A 25,990-nucleotide genomic window follows, 5' to 3' on the forward strand; every position below is an offset into this window, starting at 1 on the left:
CTTTGGTCTTCCTCTAGCGCTCTTGCCTGGCAGCTCCATCCTCATCATCCTTCGACCAATATACTCACTATTTCTCCTCTGGACGTGTCCAAACCATTGAAGTCTGCTCTCTCTAACTTTGTCTCCAAAACATCGAACCTTGGCTGTCCCTCTGATGAGCTCATTTCTAATTTTATCCAACCTGGTCACTCCGAGAGCGAACCTCAACATATTAATTTCCGCCACCTCCAACTCTGCTTCCTGTTGTCTCTTCAGTGCCACTGTCTTTATGTAATCCGTACATCATGGCTGGCCTCACCACTGTTTTATAAACTTTGCCCTTCCTCCTAGCAGAGTCACTTAACACACCTGACACCTTCCTCCACCCAATACAACCTGCTTGAACCCGTTTCTTCACTTCCTGACCACGCTCACCATTGCTCTGGACGGTTGACCCCAAGTATTTAAAGTCTCCTTCTCTCCTTTCCTGCCAGAATAAACACCAAGTACTCTCCTGCCTGCCACTCTGATCACCTTGGCTGCAGTGGTCCAGTCTTCTGGAAGCTCCTCCTGTCCACCGAGAGCCTCCCTCACCTCTTCCCGAAAAGCTGCACAACACTCGTCCTGTCTCAGCTTCCACCACATGGTTCTCTGCTCTGCCTTTGTCTTCCTAATCTTCCTCCCCATCACCAGAGTCCCCTACCACTACCTTACAGTCGGTAAACTTCTTCCAATTACATCGTCTGCACGAGATGTAATCCACCTGCGTGCTTCTACCTCCGCTCTTGTTGGTCAACCTATTTTCCTGCCTCTTCTGGAAAAAAGGGTTCACTACAGCCATTTTCATCCTTTTTGCAAAGTCTACCACCATCTGTCCCTCCAAGTTCCTTTCCTGGATGCCGTACTTACCCATCACTTCTTCATCACCCCTATTTCCTTCACCAACATGTCCATTACGATCTGCACCAATCACAACTCTCTCTCTGTCTGGGATGCTCAGAACTACTTGGTCTAGCTCCTTCCAGAATTTCTCTTTCACTTCTAGGTCACATCCTACCTGTGGGGCATAACCACTAATCACATTATACATAACACCCTCAATTTCAAGTTTCAGCCTCATCACTCGATCTTTTCACCTCCAAGACATTCTTAGCCAACTCTTTTAAAATAACCCTGACTCCATTTCTCTTCCCATCTCCACCATGGTAAAATAATTTAAACCTGCCCCTAAACTTCTAACCTTACTGCCTTTCCACCTGGTCTCCTGGACACACAATATATCAACTTTTTTCCTAATCATCATGTCAACCATCTCCCGAGACTTTCCAGTCATAGTCCCAACATTCAAAGTCCCCACATTCAGTTCTAGGCTCTGTGCTTTCCTCTTCTCTTTCTGCTGAAAAACCCGCTTTCCACCTCTTCTTCGTCTTCGACCCACGGTAGCTGAATTTCCACCGGCGCCCTGCAGGTTGACGGCGCCGGTGGCGGACGTTGTTAACCCGGGCGACGACCGATCCGGTATGGAATTCTTTGGATGAACGCTCATATTTGTTTGGCAAACTTTTAACCCGGATGCCCTTCCTGACGCAATCCTCTGCATTTATCTGGGCTTGGGACCGGCCTACAGTTTGCACTGGCTTGTGCCCCCCATAGGGCTGCATTGCAACATTTATATACTATATTGTATATATGTCCTCAATAGAGTCGCGGGTGAACTGGACCCTGTCCCAGTTGACTTTTGTGCGAGAGGTAAGTGAAAATCTGTGTCTGTCAGTCATGGCAATCCTGAATCACCTACTGACTGTAAGTGGTCGATATAATATTGGACCAGTCAGGACACCTCTCATGCTGTGTTTGCCTTAGTATCTGTGCTTACATTACTAACTTCTAGCCATGTCTTTGGCATATACCAAATGCACGTTTACAATTATCTGTTTATATTACTGTTGCTTAAAACTAGTCAGTTGTGAAGTACCGTAGGTGGACCAAAAATACAATTGCCCCTTACTCTTCTTTAAACTAATGCAGAAATTTTGCATATCATACACTTTATCATACGTGGAAACAAAACTTTTCTTCTGTAGCTCCGAAGCATGTCTGTCGCAAAAAACAAAAACTTCCCCCTTGCCTACCCAGTTAAGAGTCCCTATCTGTCATGGCAGTCTGCACCATGTTCATTATTTTCCTAATTAGATGTTTGCACTGTATTTGTATTTAAATGTGAGGTGTGATGTCAAAAATAAATGCAATGGAACTTGCTGAAGTACAGTTGCCTGAAATGATCAAAAAGGTCCACTACTTAGTGGGCACAAATATGTAGTTCCTGACTGGATTTTGTCCATGACTTAAAATCTACAGTTTGTCATTCTATATTGATGTAACGATGGATGTTGCACTAACTTGAATGATGGACGTGGTCACAGGACTGTAGAATCCCTCTCGCAACAACGCATCAGTTCACTATAATCCGCTTGTCAAATCCAACAGTTTGACAAATAGTCATAACACATGCTATGAGTGTGCGTCTGTGTGTGTTCTGTCTGGTGTAGAGACACACCTACACATCTAATTGGCAGTGTTTAATGACAAGTGGCCTGGGATTTGGGTGAGTGGATCTATTCCAATCTTGCACTAAAATGAAGGGCGCTTGTTTTCTATCCATCGACTGCCTCCCCCCATCCATCAGCACCTCCTCTGCCAGCCATTTTCCAACCTTTTTATATACTGTATAACACTCCTTCCTCCATTCTCTTTGTTCATTCCTCCACTCGTCTCCATGCTTCACATCTCTGCTGTCCCCTTCTTGCTTCAATCCCTCGCAATCAACCTGCAGATCTACCCCTGCATTTTAATCCTCTCTGCCCAATTATCCTGGATCCTCTTGTGGCACCCTCGTCTCTCCTTCCCTCGCTGACTCTTGCACCTTCAGTGCAACCAGTCTTCAAAAATATTAAATATCATTGTAGAAAATAACTCATGCTTAAGTTGAAATTGCAAGTATATTCTGACAAATGCAAAAAGGACATTCATTGAGGACAATATTGTGGGTTTACACATCACAGCATATCATTTTGGACTGTGAAATATATAAAGTAGGGCTGAAACGATTCATCGAATAACTTGAATAATTCAATTACAAAAAAAAAAAAGTCAAAGCAAAATCTCTGCCTCAAAGACACAACATTAGTGACACTTTCGCGTCTCTTTTAGCTGTGTGAGAGCTGGGAGGTATATAATATTTGATCTTGGTGTAATACCACTGTAAAGTACAACCACACTAATAGACGCATGGCAATTGATACCCATTTGAAAGTGTCAATAGTGACAATATTATCTGGGGGGGAAATGTGCAATACTCGTATGTTTAAAAAAAAAAAAAAAAGAATCGCATAATTACGCATACAGTAATATGGTAATTGTTTGTTCTGTAAATGTGTTTTGATACTTTTGCTTATTTATTTTTGTTCAATGCTGCAAATTGTGAGGTGCCTAACTGATTTTCACTGTTCCTGTGACTGTGACAATAAAGTTCTATTTCAGTTGATCAGAGATTATGACTAAGTCATTTCGAGATTTTCTGTTTTCAATATTGTGTTTAATGGGTGAATTCATTCCCAATTGTCATTTTGATATTAAAGAGGAATTAACGACAGTAAGAGGTAAAGAGACAGCCTCCCCCTCACTATTAGCTATTCTCCTTCCAAAATAACAACACCTTTCCAATTCTCCAAATCACTTGGGACCAATTCATTTACTCTAGTACCTCCAGCTACGCACACACACCGACCACACAAATCCCCAAAGAGGAAATCGGCAGAACATGCAGTATAAAATTCCTGCACTGATAGAAACTCCCTCTCCCCAGTTGGAGCGCACACACACACGCACACGCACACACACACAAACACGCACACACGCCACACCTAGCGTGTCCAGCATGTCTCCATCTTTTTGCCAGGCGTCCCCAGAGGGCCACTGCAGCAGCACTGGGGGAAACGAAAGAGCGCCACAGCGGTGTGAGTGTGACATATTCACAGAGCCATTGGCACTAATGAAAGATATTAGTCATACGCGCATTAGTGGCGGCATGGATGGAGGAGGTCAGTGTGGAGTCAGGCGGATTGGGAGAGGAACAAGGAAGGAAGAAAGGAATCAAGGAACGAGCAAAAGAGCAATGAATGAAGGTGGGACAATGGCATCGAGCGACACAGGGATTTAGCACATGTGTGTCGTGTGGGTGTGTGTGTGTTTCTAATAGGGGTGTCTGTATTCAGTCCACGTTTGAGGGTAAAGAGCATGGCAGCCATGGGATTTAGCAGCCTTGCATGGCTGCATCTACCATAAACACACATAGAAAACCAGCAAAGATGACTGCATAAACAGTTTTGTCTTCACAATTAGCCTTGTGACACACACGCACACACCTACACACAGGTGGCTGATGCGTGTAGCAAATAGGGCGTATGTGTGAAGGTCACATTTGGAACAAAGGAACCACTTTGTCCTTTTTTGATATCTTTAAGAGAAGCCGTCACAAGATAAACAATCCAATTATACAACAACAAAGAGAAGACAAACACACAAAAACACGCTTGACACTTCCAACATTAAACTTAACGGTATGTTCTTTCTCTCTGGACGTTGATGCTTGTAAGTCAACCCAAAGACAACTGGTTGTACCTGCTTAGAATGTCAGCCAGATGTGTGTGTGTGTGCATGCGTGTGTGTGCATGCTTATGTGTGTGTGTGTGTTTGTATTAAATGGCCTGGTTGCCTCCCAGTTCAAAGGTGATAGAAGGAAAACTAAAAACGACAGCATGATTATGTGTTTGTATGAGTTCCACTTGAATTTACAAGCTGGTCATGACACTTTGATGGTTAAGAAAGTAACACTGGAGGAGCATGCCGGTAACATATAGAGAAGAAGAGGAAGGACAATAAACACAAGAGTGACCTTTAATTGTATTTGTAGAAGCTCTATACAATCATTAATATGGCTTGCTCGATGTGAATTTCAACAATGCCTCAGCCGCTTTGATGACATAATCACAGGCTTTGTTACCATTTATTATTTAGTGTTCATCTTGAGCTTCCCATTCTCAGTCATCAATAATTTATCCTCACCAGTCAAGTCTTATTGGCCTTGCGTCACATTGAGTGTCTTCAGATTTGATGACATCTGAAGCTAGATTCTTCATTACGGTATATGCAAAAACAAAATGGAAATGTATATAAAAAAAAAAAAAAGGTTGAACCATCATTTTGTGTGATATTTCAGATTTTTGGACGTTTCTTTGGGTTTTGATGTTTTTTTATAACACCTCCATAGTGGTTTGCACATCTGACTCACAATTGAGAGGTTCTGGGTTTGAACCTCAGCTCAGGCCTTCTTATGTGTGCTTTTCTCCAGCTTGCTCTCACGTTCCAAAACATGCATGCTTGGTAAATTGAAGACTCAAAATTGTCAAAAGGTGTAAATGTGTGCGGTCGTTTGGCTATATGTGCCCTGTGATTGGCTGGTGACCAGTCCAGAGTGTACCCCACGTCTTGCTCAAAGTCAGCTGGGATCGGCGTAGGGCTCGCATGTAACCAGAGGTGGGTAGAGTAGCCAAATATTGTACTCAAGTAAGAGTACAGTTACTTTAGAATAATAAGTAAAAGTAAAAAGTAGTCCTCAAAATAATTAACTGAGTGAGTATTCAGTAAAAAAAAAAAAAATTCAAGTACTGAGTAACTTGTGAGTAACTTCTGATTTATTATTTTTCTAAATCACCCAGACAGAAATGTAAATTAGGACTGCACAAATTCAGATATTGTCCAACAATATCACTAAAACAATAATAGATTAGCTCGTTAATAAAATAACATTTTAACAACAATTAAGACAAAAATTAAGGCAAATTAAGTGATAAGAAATAGTCTTAAAGGAACTATCTTTTTTTAAACTTGTGCAACAGCACAATAGGCTCACCAGGCAGCTATTACATGAAAGACAGTAACAAGGCAACTCAACCATGCGGCATTAAAGCTACTTGTGCAATTAGTGCATGTACAATTAGTATAAAAATGTCAATTACATTTCAAAAAACACCATCGGTTTTTTGCAGTGTCTAGAAAAGGCCCCTCTGATAGCTACTGCTGTTTGACCCAGTTTTGTATCTGCTTTGTCCATATTTGGCTAAGACCGCCCCCTTTGCTCTCATTGGTTGCCTCAGTGTAGAAGACCCACTTGTGAGAGCATGCATGCTTGTTATGTTAACAGGGCTGGCTCGGGAGCGGAAAGGGAAGGTGAAGAACTTCACTAGTGACGTACTGTAGATAAGCTTGAGCTATTCGAATGACCTGATTTCAGGCCTCTCGGCAGAAAAACGTCTGTTACTCAGGAATGCGTGGATGATTTTAATTCATATTTCACATGTTTACTGAGCCACCATACAGACAATATTACATTCCAAATACTAGAAAAAGCTGGTTTGGTAAAATATGTCCCCTTTAAGTAAATGTAATGAAATAAATGTAGTGCATCACTACGCACTTCTGCCCACAATCCTAATCCTGTAAGTATAATCCCACAGAAAATGGATTGACGGATGCCTATGATGGATAGAAGGTTGCCCATGATGGCAAAGTAGTAAGCAGGTGCAACGTATTATAACAAACATTTGTGTACTGACTGCTCAGTATAATAATAATAACTCGACAATAATAAAAGTAAAAAAAATGTTATACTTACGCCTCAAGCTCAAGCTATAACTTTGGTTTAATTTAATGCATCCAACCATACAAGACTAACTGAATTGAACTGTATTAAATCAAGAAATGTTTGTAGTGAACAATGTATTTTCAACCGAATGATATCCACCAAGCACATACTGCATTCTGAGCTGAATGCATCTTACCTGGCAAAGAAGGAGGCTGCAGACGAGCCGGTGCTCTGTGACGTGCTGGTGGTCGCCGCAGTGTGTGATGGTGAGTTTGTGTGTGGTGTTGAGTTGGTGTGCGAAGGTGAGTGTGTGTTGTAGCGGTTCAGGGCAGCCTCGGTCAAACCTTCTCTGGACGACTCCGACACTATCTGGGAGATCTAATTTAAACAGAGACAAGAGAGATATTAACAATGAGGACAGTTGATTTTAATCACAACAACTTTTATTGAATTGGGTTTTTATATTTAAAATATAAATGATGGGACACCAGCCACTTCGGTACGAAAGGCTACATACCAGGAAAAGTACAATACTGTCTCTCTCACTGTATGATGTGCTTGTTTACTTCAATTTGTGTTCCAATGACAACATAACAGAGGTGGGAACAAGTCCGCAAGTCACAAGTCAGTCTCAAGTCTTTGCCCTCAGGTCCCAAATCGAGAAATGCAAGTCCCGAGTCAAGTCGCCAGTTCTACACTTCGAGTTTCGAGTCCTTTTGAGTCATTTTACCAACAAAATAAAAATATTTTCATATATATAATATTTATATTTAATAAATATGTAATTGTCTGGCGACCAGTTCAGGGTGTACACCGCCTCTAGATATTTGACCACAACTAACGTAGAAATTAATATGTATGTCGTCAAATCGTGTCCTTATTTGTGAATGGGGGGAGACACACATGCGGTGAGGACATGCAACAACTAACTTCTTTCAGAAGTGACATTAAACAGACCTGTCACAAATAAGAATTTGGATCCAGGAGTGCTGCAATTAGTAATCGAGTATTCTACTGACAATTCTATCAGAATAATCAAGTATAAGGATAACATATATTTTTGCTTGGTTAAAGAGCAATTATGAATACACAAGAGAAAATGAGACATTCTGCTTAATAATGAACGACCGATTGGTTTCCTCTTTTGGGTAATCAAATCAAATTGTGCATAAAGCAGGAAACTGCATTTTCTTGTCTACAAATATTTATAGTGGGCCCATTTCAAACTCAAATGTAACTAGATTTCAGTTTAAACTGGCCATTTCTTGTGACGATCAAAAACATAAGATATAAATTTTTAAGTGCCCCGCGACTGACTGGCGACCAGTTCAGGGTGTAGTCCGCCTTTCGCCCCAAGTCAGCTGGGATAGGCTCCAGCCCCCCGCGACCCTAAACAGGATAAGCGGTGTTGAAAATGGATGAATGGATGGATGGATTATTTTTTTTAAAAGAGGAACAAGTTTGTCATCTTGTCAATAAAGGCATAATTTTCCAACTATGGTTTCTCAGTCAGAACACTAGGGGACACTGTGTAAAATATTATGTCAAAAAGAGGCAAAGAAAAGGACAAGAACAATGTAGTTTTATGTCGAATAGAATAGATATAATGAACAAGAAGCCCAGACAGCGCACGGCCGGCCCGCTGTGTAACTCTTTGCGTGATCGCTCACAAAGCTAGCTGCTAATGCTAACGAAAACAAGCATATGTGACGTCGGACGCGCGATTCCCACAATGCAATGTAAATTTTTGTTGTTGTTACAATAATTTAACGTCCTTATTGTTGTGTTAAATGTGGTTGTCGTTTCTGTATATGTTAACAGTGATTCTAGGAATTTATACCTTATTTAGCTGTCAAACCTGTTTTTTGTTTTTTTTTGTCCCCCCCTCCTTGAAACCATTACTTTAGGTAGTGTATCAATTCCTGTTCCAAAGTGTACACAACAGGGTGACAACTGTCACTGAATTATAACTTTAACAAAGCTAAACTCAACCACGAACTCCCTAAATACAATCAGCACATCGACTGTCCTACAAAGGAAAATAAAATTTTGGACCACTGCTATACGACGCTAAAAAACGCATACCGTGCCAAACTACGTGCAGCACTGGGCTCGTCTGATCACTGCTTAATTCACTTAATACCGACGTACAGGCAAGAGCGTAAATGCACGAAGCCTACAGTGAAAACAGTGAAAAAGTAGACCAATGAAGCAAAGATGGAACTTAAAAGCTGTTTAGACAGCACAGACTGGAGTGTCTTTGAAAATTCAGCTGGCAGCCTGGATGAATATACGGACACTGTCACATCCTATATCAGTTTCTGTGAAGAGGTTTGTGGACCAACAAAGTCATTTCGCACTTTCAACAACAACAAGCCGTGGTTCACTGTTAAACTTAAGCAGTTTCGCCAAGCTAAGGAGGACGCATATCAGAGCAGGCACAGGGCCGTGTATAATCGCGCTAGAAACCTGCTGACTAGAGAAATTAACATTGCAAAGAGGAACTATGCAGCAAAGTTGGAAAAACAGTTTAGCGCTAACAACTCTAAATCAGTCTGGCATGCATTCCAATCGCTGACTAATTACAAGCGACGATCCCCCCAAGCTGAGAACAATAGCACACTAGCCAACGACTTGAATACCTTCTACTGCAGATTTGAAAAGGACACTTTCACACCCCACACCCATTCGTACGCAGCCCCGACCACAGTCACACCTCTGACTTCTACGTTAACCATCCACGAACAGGATGTGAGATGCATCTTCAAACAACAAAAGATTAATAAAGCGGCAGGCCCAGACCATGTGTCCCCATCCTGCCTCAAAGTCTGCGCGGACCAGCTCGCGCCAGTCTTCACTCAGATCGTCAATAGATCTCTGGAACTGTGCGAAGTACCATCCTGTTTCAAACGCTCCACCATCATTCCAGTCCGCAAGAAACCTGCAATCTCGGGTCTAAATGACTACAGGCCTGTCGCCTTGACATCTGTGGTTATGAAGTCCTTTGAACGTCTCGTGCTGGACCACCTCAAGAGCGTCACATGTCCCCTGCTGGACCCCCTGCAGTTTGCCTACCGAGCGAACAGGTCTGCGGATGATGCAGTCAACATGGGACTGCACTTCATCCTAGAACACCTCGACAGTGCAGGGACCTACGCGAGGATCCTGTTCATGGACTTCAGCTCAGCGTTCAACACCATCATACCCGAACTCCTTTCATCCAAGCTTCTCCAGCTCAGCGTCTCACCTGCCATCTGCCAGTGGATTTACAGCTTCCTGACGAGCAGGACACAGCAGGTGAGGCTGGGGGAGGCCACCTCATCCACATGCAGCATCAGCACTGGGGCGCCCCAAGGTTGTCTCCTCTCTCTGCTGCTCTTCTCTCTCTACACGAACGACTGCACCTCAGCACACCCGGCTGTCAAACTCCTGAAGTTTGCAGAAGACATCACTGTCATCGGCCTCATCAAGGACGGTGACGAGTCTGCATATCGACAGGAAGTGGAGCGGCTGGAGCTGTGGTGCGGCCGACACAACCTGGAGCTGAACACGCTCAAGACTGTAGAGATGATCGTGGACTTCAGGAGGCATCCTTCGCCACAGCTGCCCCTCACGTTGTCCAGCTGCCTTGTGTCAACCGTCGAGACCTTCAAGTTCTTGGGAATTACAGTCTCCCAGGACCTGAAGTGGGTGACCAACATCAACTCCGTCCTCAAAAAGCCCCAGCAGAGGATGTACTTCCTGCGGCTTCTGAGAAAGCACGGCCTGCCACAGGAGCTGCTGAGGCGGACACAGCGGTCATTGAATCAGTCCTGTGTTCTTCCATCACAGTATGGTTTGGTGCTGATACAAAAAAGGACAAACTCCGACTGCAACGGACAATCAAAACTGCTGAAATGATTGTCGGTACCCCCCTACCCACCCTTGAGGGCTTGCACGCTGCCAGAACTAAGACAAGAGCGTGCAAAATCCTCTCGGGCACTCCACATCCCGGTCACCAGCTCTTCCAGCTCCTTCCCTCAGGTAGGCGCTACCGATCAATGCAAACTAGAACTAGCAGACAGTCCAACAGCTTCTTCCCTCTTGCGATCAACTTCTTAAACACCTAACCTACAATTCTATTGCAACATGCTGGCAATTTTTTTTTTTGACTTGAGTTCGTCGTCACATTTCTGTGGGGCCAATTATATATTAGTCGTGCACTCACTGTAGTAGTCTCGCCACGCTGCACTATTTGCATATCTGTTGTTGACCAATACTGGCCACTCATGCCAGAGTAGCATCTGCTCCATTTGCACACTGACTGTGGAGTATCTGCAACAATTGCACAATCAACATTGTCCCAGATTATCGCGCTACTCGTCACTTTAAACTTGTATACACTCCTTGAAGTCTCGGCGCCCTTTGCACAATGGTCATTGCACCGGACTATTGCAATATTAGTCTTTCGAACTGCTCTAAGTGCTAGAGGACTCTGCATCTTTTTGCACAATTGTCCAAAAAATTTAAAAAACTGTACCAGCATTACCAGATAACTAGCAACCCTTTACTGCTCAGTGACTGTTTTCTTTGTCAATGTCTTTGTCTCAAAAGTGTTCTCTGTCAATTGACTGTCTGTTGTCGTACTAGAGCGACTCCAACTACCGGAGACAAATTCCTTGTGTGTTTTATGGACATACTTGGCAAATAAAGAGGATTCTGATTCTGATTAGCAATAATAGTGCATAGTAATAATAATAATAGCAAAATCTATTTAGTTTAGTCACTGATGGTGTAGTGGTACACTTGCCTGACTTTGGTGCAGGCAGCGTGGGTTCAGTTCCCACTCAGTGACAGTGTGAATGTGAGTGCGATTGATTGTCCGTGTCTATATGTGCCCTGCGACTGACTGGCGACCAGTTCAGGGTGTAGTCCGCCTTTCGCCCGAAGTCAGCTGGGATAGGCTCCAGTGTCCCGCGACCCTAGCCAGGATAAGCGGTGTTGAAAATGGATGGATGGATATCATTACTGACATCACTATGAAGATTGTGTTAGTTTTATTCATACAAACTTTTTTTTCAGTTAGATGACTGCGGTATTAGATAATAAATATCTTAATACAGTACATATTTGAGTCAGTCACTAATATCTCAAACTGCTGCCACAAGATTGACGTGTGTGTGTCTGTCTGTCTGTCTGTCTGTGTGTGTGTGTGTGTGTGCACGCGTACGTGTGCGTGTGCTTGTGTGTGTGTGTGTGCATATTTATTGTAAAAGGGTTCACAGGGTCCAAGCATGCAGCCTGCTGTCTTGATAAATCACCGCTAGTAAATGAGACGCCTCTATAGTTTATACTACACTGAGCATTGACGCCCATTTCCACTCACTCACTGAGCTCTCCAGTGCTGCATTATTAAAGCAGTGGTGACCACTCATAAGAACAAGGGTCGGGTGGGCTGTACGTGGAAGACCAGCCAGCAAAATCTTTTCATCTTGTCGAATGAGAAGACGGGAATATTTCAATAGTGTGCTAATACTGTATTGATTTTCATATGTATGTATACGATATTGCACAGATTGGGTTACATGTGAATGTCCTCTCCACTCCAATTTAGCAACAGCAGAATAAAATGTTTGTTTACAGTAGCAGATGTGCAGAAATGACTCTACGTATTATAATTAAGACCAAAAAGATTTATACCCTGGCCAAATTTTAGGTAAGTGAATGTTTATTTATTCAATGGTTATCTTTTAGCTGGAAATGACAAACACGAAATTGAAGCAAGACTGTAGGAAGTTGTGTTAAGAGATCGCATTAAAAGTGTCATTTTCATTATTATTTATTATTATTTTGTACATAAATTGACAAACGCCTGTAATAGGCATAAATGCTCTTGAACAGTGATTCTCAGTGTGATACTAGTAACACTAGCGGTACGTGGGAAGCTGCTAAAGAATCACTGCCTGAATGAAGTTTAGTTGTATTTAACTTTGTATTGTATACATTTGTATTGGATGTTTAATAACAGTCTGTTTTAATACTTTCATTGAATTTGTGTGCATAATACTATTTTACTGAATCCTTATTTCCCTCCCCCCCTCTCCTATATTTAGGTACAGTGTCACTGTTCAAACAGTGCATTATGTTAGTGGCTTACAATAATATTATATATGGACTAACAAGTCAAAGTTTTTCAAACACTTTTTCATGCTATGGAATGGAGAAGTGTGTCCAAATTTCTGACTGGTAGTGTTATTGTCAGGAATAAAAACCTGTGTTTTTGATTAACAGTCAGACCTACTACTATTCAGTATTCATTCATGTTTGTCACAACGGTGGTACTTGGAGAGCTAAGGATCTTTTTAGGTGGTGTTTGGTGTAAGAGGTTTGAGAACCACTGATTAGGAACTTTCCAATCAACAATATACAGTAGTTGTAACATTGACTATGTCTTGATTGAGAATAAAGAGGTTGAGATCCTTTTGGATATGATTTTTAAAATGAAATTGATCTAAGTAAACTGAAGCTCTTACACCATTTGGCTACTTTCTTTTGTTATTTCCAGCCAGAAAATAAACAACATAGTTTTAATAATTTGGGGCATAACGTAACTGTTGGAAATCTGCTCTAGTGAGTCAAGTTTGCCACAGTAAAACAAGAACGAAACTCACGCAACACACTCACTGACCACAACATTCGTTATACTACCAGTCAAAAGTTTAGATACACTTTCTCGTGCTATTGAATGAGAAACTGTGTCCAAACCTTTGGCTGGTAGTGTATATCTGCACAACATAAGAGCTGTTTACTGAACCTAATGGAAACTAAATAAATGATCGTAGATGACTAGAGTATCCACTGGGCATCCATCAACTGAATATGATACTGTAAATATACTTTATGTACCACACCATAAAGTTGTTCAGCACTGTACATTATGAATACTTCCACAATCTAATGAGAACCAGGAAAGAGTAGGATGCAGTACAGTTGTACACCACTGCAAACTACAATCACAACAATAAATATATTGTTAAATGAATTATTCTTTGACATTTACCATCGAAACTGAACATTGTTATTTTTAAAATCGCTTGACGCTGGTTTATGTTATCTTATTTTGGATATCACAAAATTGTACAGGTGAATCTAATGCTGTGCCCAGTGAACATTTGAGGTCAAAAAGAGAAGAAAGTATGTTTATTATATTAGCCCTCCTGCTTCTCTGCTCAGTTCGTCTCTTGGTAAAAATAAAAGAGGGTAAAAGTGAGCTCGTTCATCTTCATTATGAGCCAACCTCCATTTCCAAAACATTCACCTCCCTCATCTGTCTCTCTTAGATTTATTGTATTCTCCCATCTGTTTCCAAAAGCAGGCCACGCTGTCAAACAAACAAATCCGGGCTGAAATTTAGGAAACGTACGCGGATGAAGAGTAATGCATGTGCATGTGTGTGGTCTTGTCTCTTATTATCAGGGGAACAGAGAACCTGGCTACCTGTAAAACAATCTAACAGCTTTACTGCAGCCCAGTAAGAAGCAAAGAGACAGTGGGGGAGATGCACTGAAAAAGTCAGTGGGACAATGGAGCAGAATGTTGAAAATGCCAAGTGACGTGCAAAACGTGGAAAGACACAAAATGAATAGAGATGAGATGAGGTCAGTGGCAGGAAATGGAAAAGAAAAGAAAAAAATGTTACTTCTGTTGTTCCGTTTCAACTTAAAATGCAAATCTATAATGGCTATTCCATTTTATCCATTTACAGTACTGTGGAAAGGGTCTTTGGCCACCATGAGATGTGTTGTTTTTAGCAATGCTATAATGACCAGAATGTTACTCAGTAGAGTGCAGACCTCCACCAAGGCCGAAGTCGTTAAACAGGTGAGGAAAAAGTCATGGAGTGTCATATTTGTGTTTGTATTTGTTGTTGTCGTTTTTTTTGTTTGTTTTTTTGTCCATCTCTGTTAGTTAGCAAGCTACGTCGTGATTTATGGAGGAAGATGAATAGAAAGGCGTTACCAGTATGATGCTGGGGTGGAGAATGCTTCCTTTGATGCCATAATGACTCCCACATCCCAAAAACATGCATGGTAGGTTAATTGAAAACTCTAAATTGCCCGTAGGTGTGAATGTGAGTGCGAATGGTTATTTGTTTAAATGTGCCCTGCGATTGGCTAGCGACCATTTCAGGGTGTACCCCGCCTCTCGCCCGAAGATAGCTGAGATAGGCTCCAGCATGCCTGCATCCAAGTGAGGATGAGCGGTACAGAAAATGGATGGATGGATGGATGGATGTCAAAAAGGGGTGGGAAGAAGTATGACTTATTTAATCCACATTACGGGCAATTTAGAGTCTTCACCTAACCTACCATGCATGTTTTTGGGATGTGGGAGGAAACCGGAGTACTTGGAGAAAATCCACGCAGGCATGGGGAGAACATGCAAACTCCACACAGGCGAGGCCAGATTTGAACCTGGGTCCTCAGAACTGTGATCAGCTGGGTGAGAAAACCAAACATTTCCCTGCATATTCAGTCGCCCTTGATGAGAGCACAGATATCACTGACACTGTGCAGCTTTCAATGTACAGTATGTCTGTGGTGTTGAAGACAAATTTAATATGATGGAGGAGTTGCTCACAGTGATTCCAATGCATGGCCAGATCACCACTCAGGAGATATTGCACTGTGTGGTAGTCGCTGTGGAATGCATCAACCATAGCAGATCCAGGAGCTGAAAGCAAATGCGGTTGTGCACCTTTTTGGAGGAAATAGATTGACTGTATGTTGGCCAGCAGGGGAAACGCCTTGAAGAGGTTTTGAGAGTTGAGAGCAGAAGTGAAAGCCTTCGTGGAGAAGGATGGAATGGCTGTTCTTGCACTAAGTGATCCCACATGGCTCATGGACTTAGCCGTTCTTGTTGACATCACACAGACAGGAGCTGTATGTACTGAACAAGAAGTTACAAGGCCAGGGGCAGCTTGCCAGTGCTGCCTAAGGTGACATCAGACTATTCTCCACAAAACTTGGTTTATGGAAAGCCCAGCTTTCCCGGACAAGCCTCTGCCATTTCCCAGAATGCAAGGCACTCATATTCCGCACATTCCAGTGGTGAGAACCATGCTAATGCCATTGTAAGGCTACAGGAGGAATTTGATCAAAGGTTTGTAGGCTTTAAGAAATACAAAGCCAATTTTCAAATTGTCACTGACCCCTTCTGCTTCAATGTGCAAGATCCCTCTCCTGTGCTTCAAATGGAGCTCATTGGCCTGTGGTACAATTCTGAACTCAAAGCCAAGTTCAGGCAGGTGTGTGGAAAAGCAGACAAGCTTGGAATATTTTTGCGAGAATTGCCCACCTTCCCTGAGCTTTCCAGGATGTTCAAGCGGACCTTGTATCTCCTTGGGAGCAGATTATAACAGTATCTGTATGAAAAGCTCTTCTCCACCGTGAACATTAATAGGTCAAAGTCCAGGCCCAAACTTTCTGATCACCATGTTCAAGCCATACAGAGCATCGCAACTACTTCCTCCCTCAAGTCAAATGTGGCTCAGCTGTGTAAGAGGAAGCGTTGCCAGGCCTCTGTCAGGAAGGAGAAGGCAAGAGAAGCCTATTTTCTGAAGAACTCTTCAGGTTCTGTAGAACCCGTTCATGTTCCTCGGAACCACTCGTGTTTTGAACTGTTTTTGATAGATCGAGAAGATTGGATCCGTTGTACTTTGTTTGAATACTTGAAACCCTTTTTGAGGAATACTTGATGCGGATCAGCCTCATTCAGACTCTACCTCCAGCGGCCCCTGAGTAAATTGAGTTTAAGACCCCTGCTTTTATTGTACAGCAAAGTGTGTACAAGCATTGTGCGCAATTCTGAACAGTAAAGTTAGCAATGATGACCTAATGCTGAGCTAAATGAGCGCTGTCCTGATTGGTCCACCAGTACTGTATTAGTGACCTGTAAAGTAGTTGATCTGAGGTTGCAATTGTAATGACAGGGATTCCATTCTCCTAATTCCAAGCCAGTGTACCATCCAAATGATTTTTAATCTGTTTGTTTGTTTTTTTTAGGAAAAAAATATTTTGTACCAATGTGTTTAAAATTTGCCTTTTTTCCTTGGCCAAACAGAATTGGAATTTACCATAATTTGTCATCATCATCGATTTTGCATGAGACATTTCCATGTCAACAAAATCCTAATGTGGTGAGAAATATGTTCAACCCAAGGGACTGCATTTAAACTCTATGAACTATATGTCTCTTTTCTTGCCAATATGAACATGTCTCCCTCAGCATCTCTCGATGTGACTTTGTGAGCTCTCCCCATATTCCACCATACAAAGCTCTTTCGATCATCACTTTTGGCAGCTTCTCCCACTTTAGCTTTCTCTTTCTCATGGGTGTGAGTCTAAACATGGGTGATTTATGATCCTGCTCTATTTCTCCTCTATTGCCGAACTGCCATTACTGTCAAAATTTAAAGCAGAAACACTGACATTTCACACCTCCCACAAGAGAGACAAACTCTAACAAAGACATGCACCACATTGAATGCATTGGATCGAAACTGAACAGTCACAAGACATTTCGTAATGTACACTGCCACTGAGAAAATAATTTAAGACATTTCCTTATTGTGGTTGTAGTTTGCGGTGGTTTTTGCTGTTATGCTAAACTGAGACACAGTTAAAGGGACACCGTGTAACATTTTCAGGCCTAAATCGATGTTTGCGTTTATACACTGTATGTGTTATCACTGGTTTATTATGACCTCTGTTAATAATCTGATACATTCTCGTAAGCGAATAATTTTATATTTATTTACACATAAGAGTGGTGACCCTGTAGGGGAGCGCCATGACAGTCTGGCATCTTGAAACTGAAGTTGCCCGCTTTCTCCTTGACAAGTAAGTCAACACTGCCTAAATTTACCTAAGGCTAACTTTTTCCATTCAGTTTTGTTAAACAGTGTTGTTGCTCTTGGAGGTTTTTTGATATACGACAGCTTCTGTTGTAGCAATACGTGTTTGAAAAACTGAGGGTGTAAAGTTGTTTGGATGCAATACACAATTTCAACGTTAGATGGGAGTAATTCCTACACAGTTTCCCTTTAAAAGAATTTCAATCTAAACATTTCTTTCAGATTTTCAGTCTTCGATTCAAATGGGCCACACTAAAAAGAAAATAGACCATATGACTTCAAGAATAAAGTCACAGAATTACACGAATAAAGTCATAATTTGAGAATCAAATTGAAATATTACGGGAATTAAGTCGGAATATCATGACAATGAATTCGTACTTTATGTAAAAATGTGTATGGTAATATTAAAAAGATTTTCAAATACATTTGTGTAAGAGAAAACAGTCGCAATAATGAGACTCAAGTTAAAGTTAGAAGAAATTCATATTTTACCCCCCAAAAAAATAAATAAAAGGAAAAATATCACCACAAAATAAAGTTGGAGTATTAAAAGACAAAGTCGGAATTTAATAAGAATGAATTGTAATTTTGCAGAAAAAATGTTTTAAATGAACAAAGCTCAAGTCATTTCAATCATTTAAATTGAAGTTTTTAACTAAACGATATTACCCGATGACTATGTAGTAGGTGGCAGCTACATTTATGTGGACATTTTGGCATTCACTTGTAAAACATCCATCTTTATTCTCATAATAGGATTACATTTTTAAAAAAGAAATACTCTACTTGTAATAGTTCATCTTTTTTAAGGAATCTGACTATTTGCATTACTGTATGGCTATTTACATGTAATTTGATTCTTTCATGGGTTTGCTGTAATAGCTCTTTGTATGTACTATCAGTCATCATACATACTGTAAAGAGCGTATCATAATACATAAGCAATGACAGCTAAAGGTCACTAGTTTTTTTTTTTTTTTTTAGATAACACAATCTCATTCAAATCCTGCACTGAGTATCAATTGAAGAAGTATGTAAAGCAGTGGCCAAAATTTAATTAAAATGAAGCAGATTGAGTTTGAGGATGACAAGATAAATAGGCATAGGAAATAAGTGTAGAAAAAAATGGGTGTGTACATGTGTGTGTGAGAAAGAGAGTGGATGAATGTAAAATCGGTGGGTTACCGGGGGTGTGAGTCCCTAGAGTTCTAATTATCACTGTATGAATTATTACATCTGTAGAACATGTTTGCATGCCCACACACACACACCTCAGGATCTCCCCTGGAGTCTCTATTGTACACCTCTGGACGGCTCATCACTGCAGGCGTTTTTCCTCCTCCTCCCATGTCTATTCCTGTTCCCTCTCTTCCTGTCTCTCCTAAACTATTTTGGCATCTTGAGAAGACTCTCAGATTACATTTACAACAGTCTCCAGTGGTCTTGGTGACAAAAAATAAATAAATAAAACAATTAAAAAAAAAAAAAAAATCAGTGTTGAATAGACATGGACATTAGGTCCAATTTTGTCAAGGTAAAATTGTTATCAAACTGTGAGGTGTTTCTAATACAGCTCTCATTATGATTAAACACTGTTCTGCGCACCTGCAACCATCAACATATTGTTATATGAATACCTCTCTGATAGTGTGAATCAAAGCTTAGAATTATTATCTTTAAAAGACAGCATTTGACAAACCTCTTGTATTGGCGCCATTAGACTATGTCAGAATGACAAGCGTGTTATCACTTTGTCAGTTAATAAGTGCATGCTCTATTAAGTAATTAATCCCCAATGCAAACACATTAGACATTCCTCTTCTTTACATGCCTGCTGTACTAATAAAAGAAGATTATCTTCCCACTGTTTCCATTGGCTGCAGTCCTGGGAACCAAGAATGATTGCGCTAATCCATCCATCCATTTTCTACCGCTTATTTCATGGTAACAGGATAGCTGGAGCCTATCCCAGCTGACTTTGGACCAGAGATTGGACGCTAGTCAATCGCAGGGCACATGTAGACAAACAACAAGTCATATTCACAAATATGGACAATTTACAGGCTTCAATTAACCTGAAAAACATGATTTGGGAGTCAATGATAGTGTAGTTGTGGGTTCAGTTCCACTCATTGCAGATTTTAACTGGCTGTCTGTCTCTACAGTATATGTGCCCTGTGATTAACTGGCGACCAGTTCAAGGTGTACCCAGCCACTGGTCCACAGTCAGGTGGAATAAACACCAGCACTCTAAGACCCTAAAAAGGATGAATGGTATAGAGAATAGACAGATGGATGCCATTTTGGTGAAGGAAAGCAAACTCCACTCAGAAAGGCCAGAGAAGAGATTTGAATCCTTTTGACTGTCGTGCCAATTACCTGGGCCAGCATGACACACTGAATGAGATCATGTCACTATTAAAGTATAGTCGACCACCGCTGTATCACGGTTCACTTATTGTGGGTTCTGAGCATCGCAGATTTTTTTTGATTGTACAGTACAGGACAGTTACTCAACTGCACCTCTTGAATCAAGTTAGAATGAATTGTAATCCATAACACATACAGTAGCTAGCTAGATAGATAGATAGATAGATAGATAGATAGATAGATAGATAGACAGACGGAAGATGGAAACAGCCGCTAGTGCACTTTCAATCGCTTTATTAAACAAAATACAGTAATCAAAAGAACATTCTCGGTGCACCTGTCAGTAGCCTCATTTGAAACCGTCATTGTACACCGCAGTGGCAAATGGTATAGACGAAGAAATAGCCTACCAACAGAGCATCCTCATACGTTCACCTCCATGTCACTCAACTGAGTAGACCTGCCTTTAAAAGGCATGCACACATTCACATCCATGGATACTGTGGTGTAGAGCATGAATGGGCAAACTACGGCCCGTGGGCCTCATCTGGCCCGGTGATCATTTCAATCCGGCCTCCTAAAGATTGGTACAGAAGCGCCCAAATCATATCAAAATCATGACTGCATTCATTTGAACTTGTCCTAATGTCGAGTGGTTCCACCAGGTTGTGCCGTAATGCCCAGTGGTTCCACCAGGTAGCGCAGTAGGTACAGTGATACATTGACTTGACTTTGGCTGTTTTTACTCTGCTACTGCTCGGAACCCTTCTTCAACCATGAGTGGGCCAATGAAAAGAAAAGTCGACAATGAGTGCCAAATGTTTAATATAGCATTGACTACTAAATACTTTTTAACTGAAGTCCGGTCAAAGGCTGTATGTCTAATTTGTTAAGAAACCATCGCGGTTTTAGAGGAACATAACATCAGCCGTCACTTTTCTAGCAAGCATGCTGATTATGCTAACAGCCAATCAACGCAGGAACTGATGGCTACGGCTCAGCGGTTAAAATCAAGCTTGCAGGCTCAGCAAAACACCTTTATCTGACGAACTGCCATCCAAGATTCAGTCATAGAAGACCCTGAAACAGCGCCACGGGAGCTGCAGATGGAACTGATTGATCTCCAATGTGATACTGTCTTTAAAGAGAAGTTCAACTCTCAAACTGGATGAGTTTTATGCTTCGTTAAGCGCGGACAAATTTCCAAAAATCCATAAGATGGCACAGAGGATGCAGGTGGTGTTTGGCTCTAAATATGTGTGTGGAAAAACCTTTAGGGTGATCAACACCAACAAAACAACCTACAGATGCCAGCTGAGTGATGAACACCTCAGATGTGTTCTGAGAATTGCCACAACAAAACTAACACCAGACTTTGATGCACTGGCAAACAAAAGGTGATCAACAAAGCAATACTGTTCCCATTAAAAGTAAATCTGACACTACAATGCCTTTTTTTTGGTTTTGTTTATTTTTGATATGTAAGCATCTGGTCCTGGCTTGGCCCGCCTGTCAAATTTTAAAAGTCAACGTGGCCCCTGAGCCAAAAAGTTTACCCACCCCTGGTGTAGAATGTGTGAATGGTGACCCCACATGTACAGTGGGCACGGAAAGTATTCAGACCCCCTTACATTTTTCACTCTTTGTTATATTGCAGCCGTTTGCTAAAATCATTGGTTCATTTTTTCCTCATTAATGTACACACAGCACTCCATATTGACAGAAAAAAACGGAATTGTTGAAATTTTTTCTGATTTATTAAAAAAGAAAAACTGATATCACACAGCCATAAGTATTCAGATCCTGTGCTGTGACACTTATATATTTAACTTGGGTTCTGTCCATTTCTTCTGATCATCCTTGAGCTGGTTCTACACCTTTATTGCAGTCCAACTGTCTTTGATAAAACTGATTGGACGTGATTAGGAAAGCCACACACCTTTCTGTATAAGACCTTACAGCTCACAGTGGATGTCAGATCAAACGAGAATCATGAGGTCAAAGGAACTGCCTGAATAGCTCAGAGACAGAATTGTGGCAAGGCACAGATCTGGCCAAGGTTACAAAAATACCTCTGCTGCACTTAAGGTTCCTAAGACCACAGTGGCTTCCATAATCCTTAAATGGAAGACGTTTGGGGCGACCAGAACCCTTCCTAGAGCTGGCCGTCCGGCAAACCTGAGCAATCGGGGTAGAAGAGCTTTGGTGAGAGAGGTAAAGAAGAACCCAAAGATCACTGTGGCTGAGTTCCAGATATGCAGTCGGGAGTTGGGAGAAAGTTCTAGAAAGTCAACCATCACTGCAGCCCTCCACCAGTTGGGGCTGTATGGCAGAGTGGCCCGACGGAAGCCTCTCCTCAGTGCAAGACACATGAAAGCCCGCATGGAGTTTGCTAAAAAAAAAAAAAAAAAAAAAACACCTGAAGGACTCCAAGGTGGAAATAAGATTCTCTGGTCTGATTAGACCAAGATAGAACTTTTTGGCCTTAATTCTAAGCGGCATGTGTGGAGAAAACCAGGCACTGAACATCACCTGTCCAATACAGTCCCAATAGTGAAGCAAGGTGGCGGCAGAATCATGCTGTGGGTGTGTTTTTCAGCTGCAGGGACAGGGAGACTGGTTGCAATTGAAGGAAAGATGAATGTGGCCAGGTACAGGGATATTCTGGACAAAAACCTTCTCCAGAGTGCTCAGGACCTCAGACTGGCCCGAAGGTTCACCTTCCAACAAGACAATGACCCTAAGCACACAGCTAAAATAACAAAGGAGTGGCTTCAGAACTCCATGACTGAATGACCCAGCCAGAGCCCTGACTTAAACCCAATTGAGCATCTCTGGAAAGACCTGAACATGGGTGCACACCAATGTTCACCATCCAACCTGACAGAACTGGAGAGGATCTGCAAGGAGGAATGCCAGATGATCCCCAAATCCAGGTGTGAAAAACTTGTTGCATCATTCCCAAAAAGACTCATGGCTGTATTAGCGCAAAAGGGTGCTTCTACTGAAGACTGAGCAAAGGGTCTGAATACTTATGGCTGTGTGATATTTCAGTTTTTCTTTTTGAATAAATCTGCAAAGATTTTAACAATTCATTTTTTTTTCTGTCAATATGGGGTGCTGTGTGTACATTAATGAGGGAAAAAAGAATATAAATGATTTTAGCAAATAGCTGCAATATAACAAAGAGTGAAACATTTAAGGGGGTCTGACTACTTTCCGTACCCACTGTAACTTTAAAACATAAATAATACAATAAATACTTGGTAGTCAATTCTATTGTGTGGGTGGTCTGGGATGTAACCCCTCCGAATAATGAGGGATTACTGTATACTGTATTTCCTTAAATACCAGCTTGCACTCTAATATATGTACATTGTGCCAACCAATTAAACAAATAAACGCCTCTTGAGAAAAAATAACAGCTTGTTAGGGAAGCTACATCAGAAACTTAAGTTGGGAGCAATTTCTTCCACATCCACTGCATAAGTAGATAGGAACCAAATGTAGACGATGCTAATGTATTGCAAATAACAGTTCTGCCGACCAATCAACAAATATCAGAGTCTAGGTCCACCCTTCCACAAGCATTTGTACAACTAAAGGCCTCCTCTAAAATAGAAGGCCTTGTCCTCTCTGAGCTTGAGTAAATCAAGGCCACTGGTCATTATTTTAAGAAATAGGGTAACTCCAGAGATAGCCTACCTGGTACGGATAGAGCGTAACTCCTCCATTAGTTCTGTTCATGTGCTGATGACCTGCTGTGTTGTTACTGCTGTTTGTACTGCTATTCCCTGGACTGTTTACTGCACTCACAGTTTGCTGGTGGGCCACGGCTGATTTTCCAGAACAGGGGGACCCGTTGCGTCTTTCCATCCCACTTCCAAGCCCCAGTGAGCTGGGTTTGGAGCCCAGTCTATGCACTTGTTGGTTCAAGGGAACACCGGAGGTTGTTTGTCCAGCAGAAGGACTCCCGTGAGCAGGGGCGGACGGTCCGTGGCTGGGGCTCGGTGTCGGGGTCTGGCTGGGACTTGGGGAAGGTGACGGCGATGAGGGGCGAGTGACGTGCGAAACGGCAGCTGCAGATGACGGGGAAGAGGAAGGGACAAACAAGGAGGGCCATTCCCTCGATCCGGATGCTCCGAGAGCTCCCTGGGATGCGTAGCACCCAAAGAGGGGAGGAGGGGATGAGGAGGGAGACAAATCCCACTGGTCCAGGGTGAGCACCATGCGCACGGCTTCCTGTTTGAGCTGCGTGAGGTGAGTGGCACACACGTCACAGCGACTGTCGTGCTCGTTCCATGCCCGTCGGGAACTGTTGGGGACTTGCAGCTTATCATGGAGGAGGAGGGTGAAGGACGGGTCCTGGGGAGAAAGAGGGAAACACAACAGTTGAGGCTGGTGAATAATGAATCGCAAAACACCTTCATCTCTGTATGTTTACTTTATTAATTTCAATACACTGAAGTGTGATAGTCACTGATGGTGTTCATTCGCCTGACTTACATGCAGTCAGAGCAGTTATATAGTTCCCCCTCAGTAACGGTGTGAATGTGAGCGTGAATGGCTGTTTGCCTATATGTGCACTGTGATTGACTTGGGACCAGTCTAAGGTGTAGTATGCCTTTCACCCAACGTCAGCTGGGATAGACGCCTGCACCCCACCACCCTGAACAGGATGAGTGGTCTAGAAAATGGATTGATGGATGAATTATTTTGAATTATCTGCGCTTGCATTTATAATGTGATTTGGATTGTTTTATCTGTCAAACCTCTTTCAAGATAAAATTTTTCTCTACAAGAGGTTAATTGCTTAAACAACATTCTTAGTACGCAAGATGAAAAAAAAGCTCTTTGGCAAGAAAAACAAAACAGATGCATGCAAATGCATGAATGAAAACAAACACAAAATAACTAGTAATTAAAATTGCCTCTAATCAAGTCATACTGCATTTGCAAAGCCCAAATTACTAGCGGTTTGCTTAAAGGATATAATTCAAGGATGACGCAAACACAAACAAAAAATCAGCTTCTGCTTTCAATATTATTTTACTGAACCTGACAGTAGAAAAAAAAATATGAAGACATATGTAAGGGTGAAGAGAGTTTTTTGTTTGTTTTTCTGAGCTCCCGTCTGCTGTAAACTGTCGCTGAAGGACAATATGAAAGGTTTGTAGCCCTTCCTTTTCCTACTTTACTCATGTACCGCTACTTAGTGAATCCCAAGGCCAGAGACAAAGACACAAATGTTATCAGTACACAACTGTATAAGATGATAATGCGTGACACCACATGTCAGCCAATCTCGTGAGGCTTCAAGTCAAGTCCTAGAGTGACAATGGTTGTCCGTGTCGATATGTGCCTTGCGACTGACTAGCGAACAGTTTAGGGTGTAGTCCGCCTTTCGCCCGAAGTCACCTGGGATAGGCTCCAGCGCCCTGTGACCCTAACCAGGATAAGTGGTGTTGAAAATGGATGGATAGATAAGCGGCAGTGGCTTTTTAAAATTGTTTTATAAAGACATCATGCTATCATCTGTCCTCACAATGAAAAGTGTCACTTGATTGTCACGTATAAGGTAGCCAGTCAGACATCTGACACATGGGTTACTGCGCAAAACTCGAGCGAGCTAGCGAGTTGCCTTTTTAGCCTCCAATTTATTTATTTCTTACACTAAACGTAAGGATATAAAAATGAGTGGAGGACCAAGTAAAAGGTCAAAAACTTATCACTTCCATAGAGAGTTGAAGGAGGACTTTCTTTCACGGTTGATTTTCAGGTTTTTCATAAAACCTACGAGACTGACTTCCCTGAGAGGAAGAGAGAGAAAAAAGCTAGCCTCGAAGGAAAAAGGTGAAGAAACTAAAATCCCACTTGTCCGGACAGCAGTCATTTTTCTCAAAGCTAACTTCAAAATCACAGGCAGCCACTGAAGCATCGTTCCGGGTGAGTCATTTCATCGTTAGGAAGAAGAAATTGTTCCAAGATGGTGAGATGGTAAAAGAAGCATGAGTTGAAGGAGCTGACTCGTTCTTACTAGA

At 41.9% G+C, this 25,990-nt stretch overlaps 1 protein-coding gene and 1 long non-coding RNA gene across 4 annotated transcripts in view; one reads left to right on the top strand and one right to left on the bottom strand.

The window, feature by feature from the left end:
• The window catches only part of kif26ba (kinesin family member 26Ba), a 121,846-nt gene that overhangs the window by 55,590 nt on the left and 40,266 nt on the right, over positions 1-25,990 (bottom strand). For both annotated transcript variants that reach the window (XM_061765820.1, XM_061765819.1), the window contains exons 3-4: positions 23,655-24,314; positions 6,879-7,060 (exon numbers count right to left, since the gene is read on the bottom strand). In XM_061765820.1, coding sequence (XP_061621804.1) covers positions 6,879-7,060; positions 23,655-24,314 — 842 coding nt within the window. The remainder of the gene's footprint in view (positions 1-6,878; positions 7,061-23,654; positions 24,315-25,990) is intronic.
• Positions 1-25,990, top strand: part of LOC133474288 (uncharacterized) — a 73,538-nt gene that overhangs the window by 13,335 nt on the left and 34,213 nt on the right. For both annotated transcript variants that reach the window (XR_009787442.1, XR_009787443.1), the window contains exons 3-4: positions 14,138-14,319; positions 14,427-14,542. This is a non-coding gene — a long non-coding RNA (uncharacterized LOC133474288). The remainder of the gene's footprint in view (positions 1-14,137; positions 14,320-14,426; positions 14,543-25,990) is intronic.

Source organism: Phyllopteryx taeniolatus, chromosome 2 (genome assembly GCF_024500385.1).
Source record: "Phyllopteryx taeniolatus isolate TA_2022b chromosome 2, UOR_Ptae_1.2, whole genome shotgun sequence".
Lineage (NCBI taxonomy): Eukaryota > Metazoa > Chordata > Actinopteri > Syngnathiformes > Syngnathidae > Phyllopteryx > Phyllopteryx taeniolatus.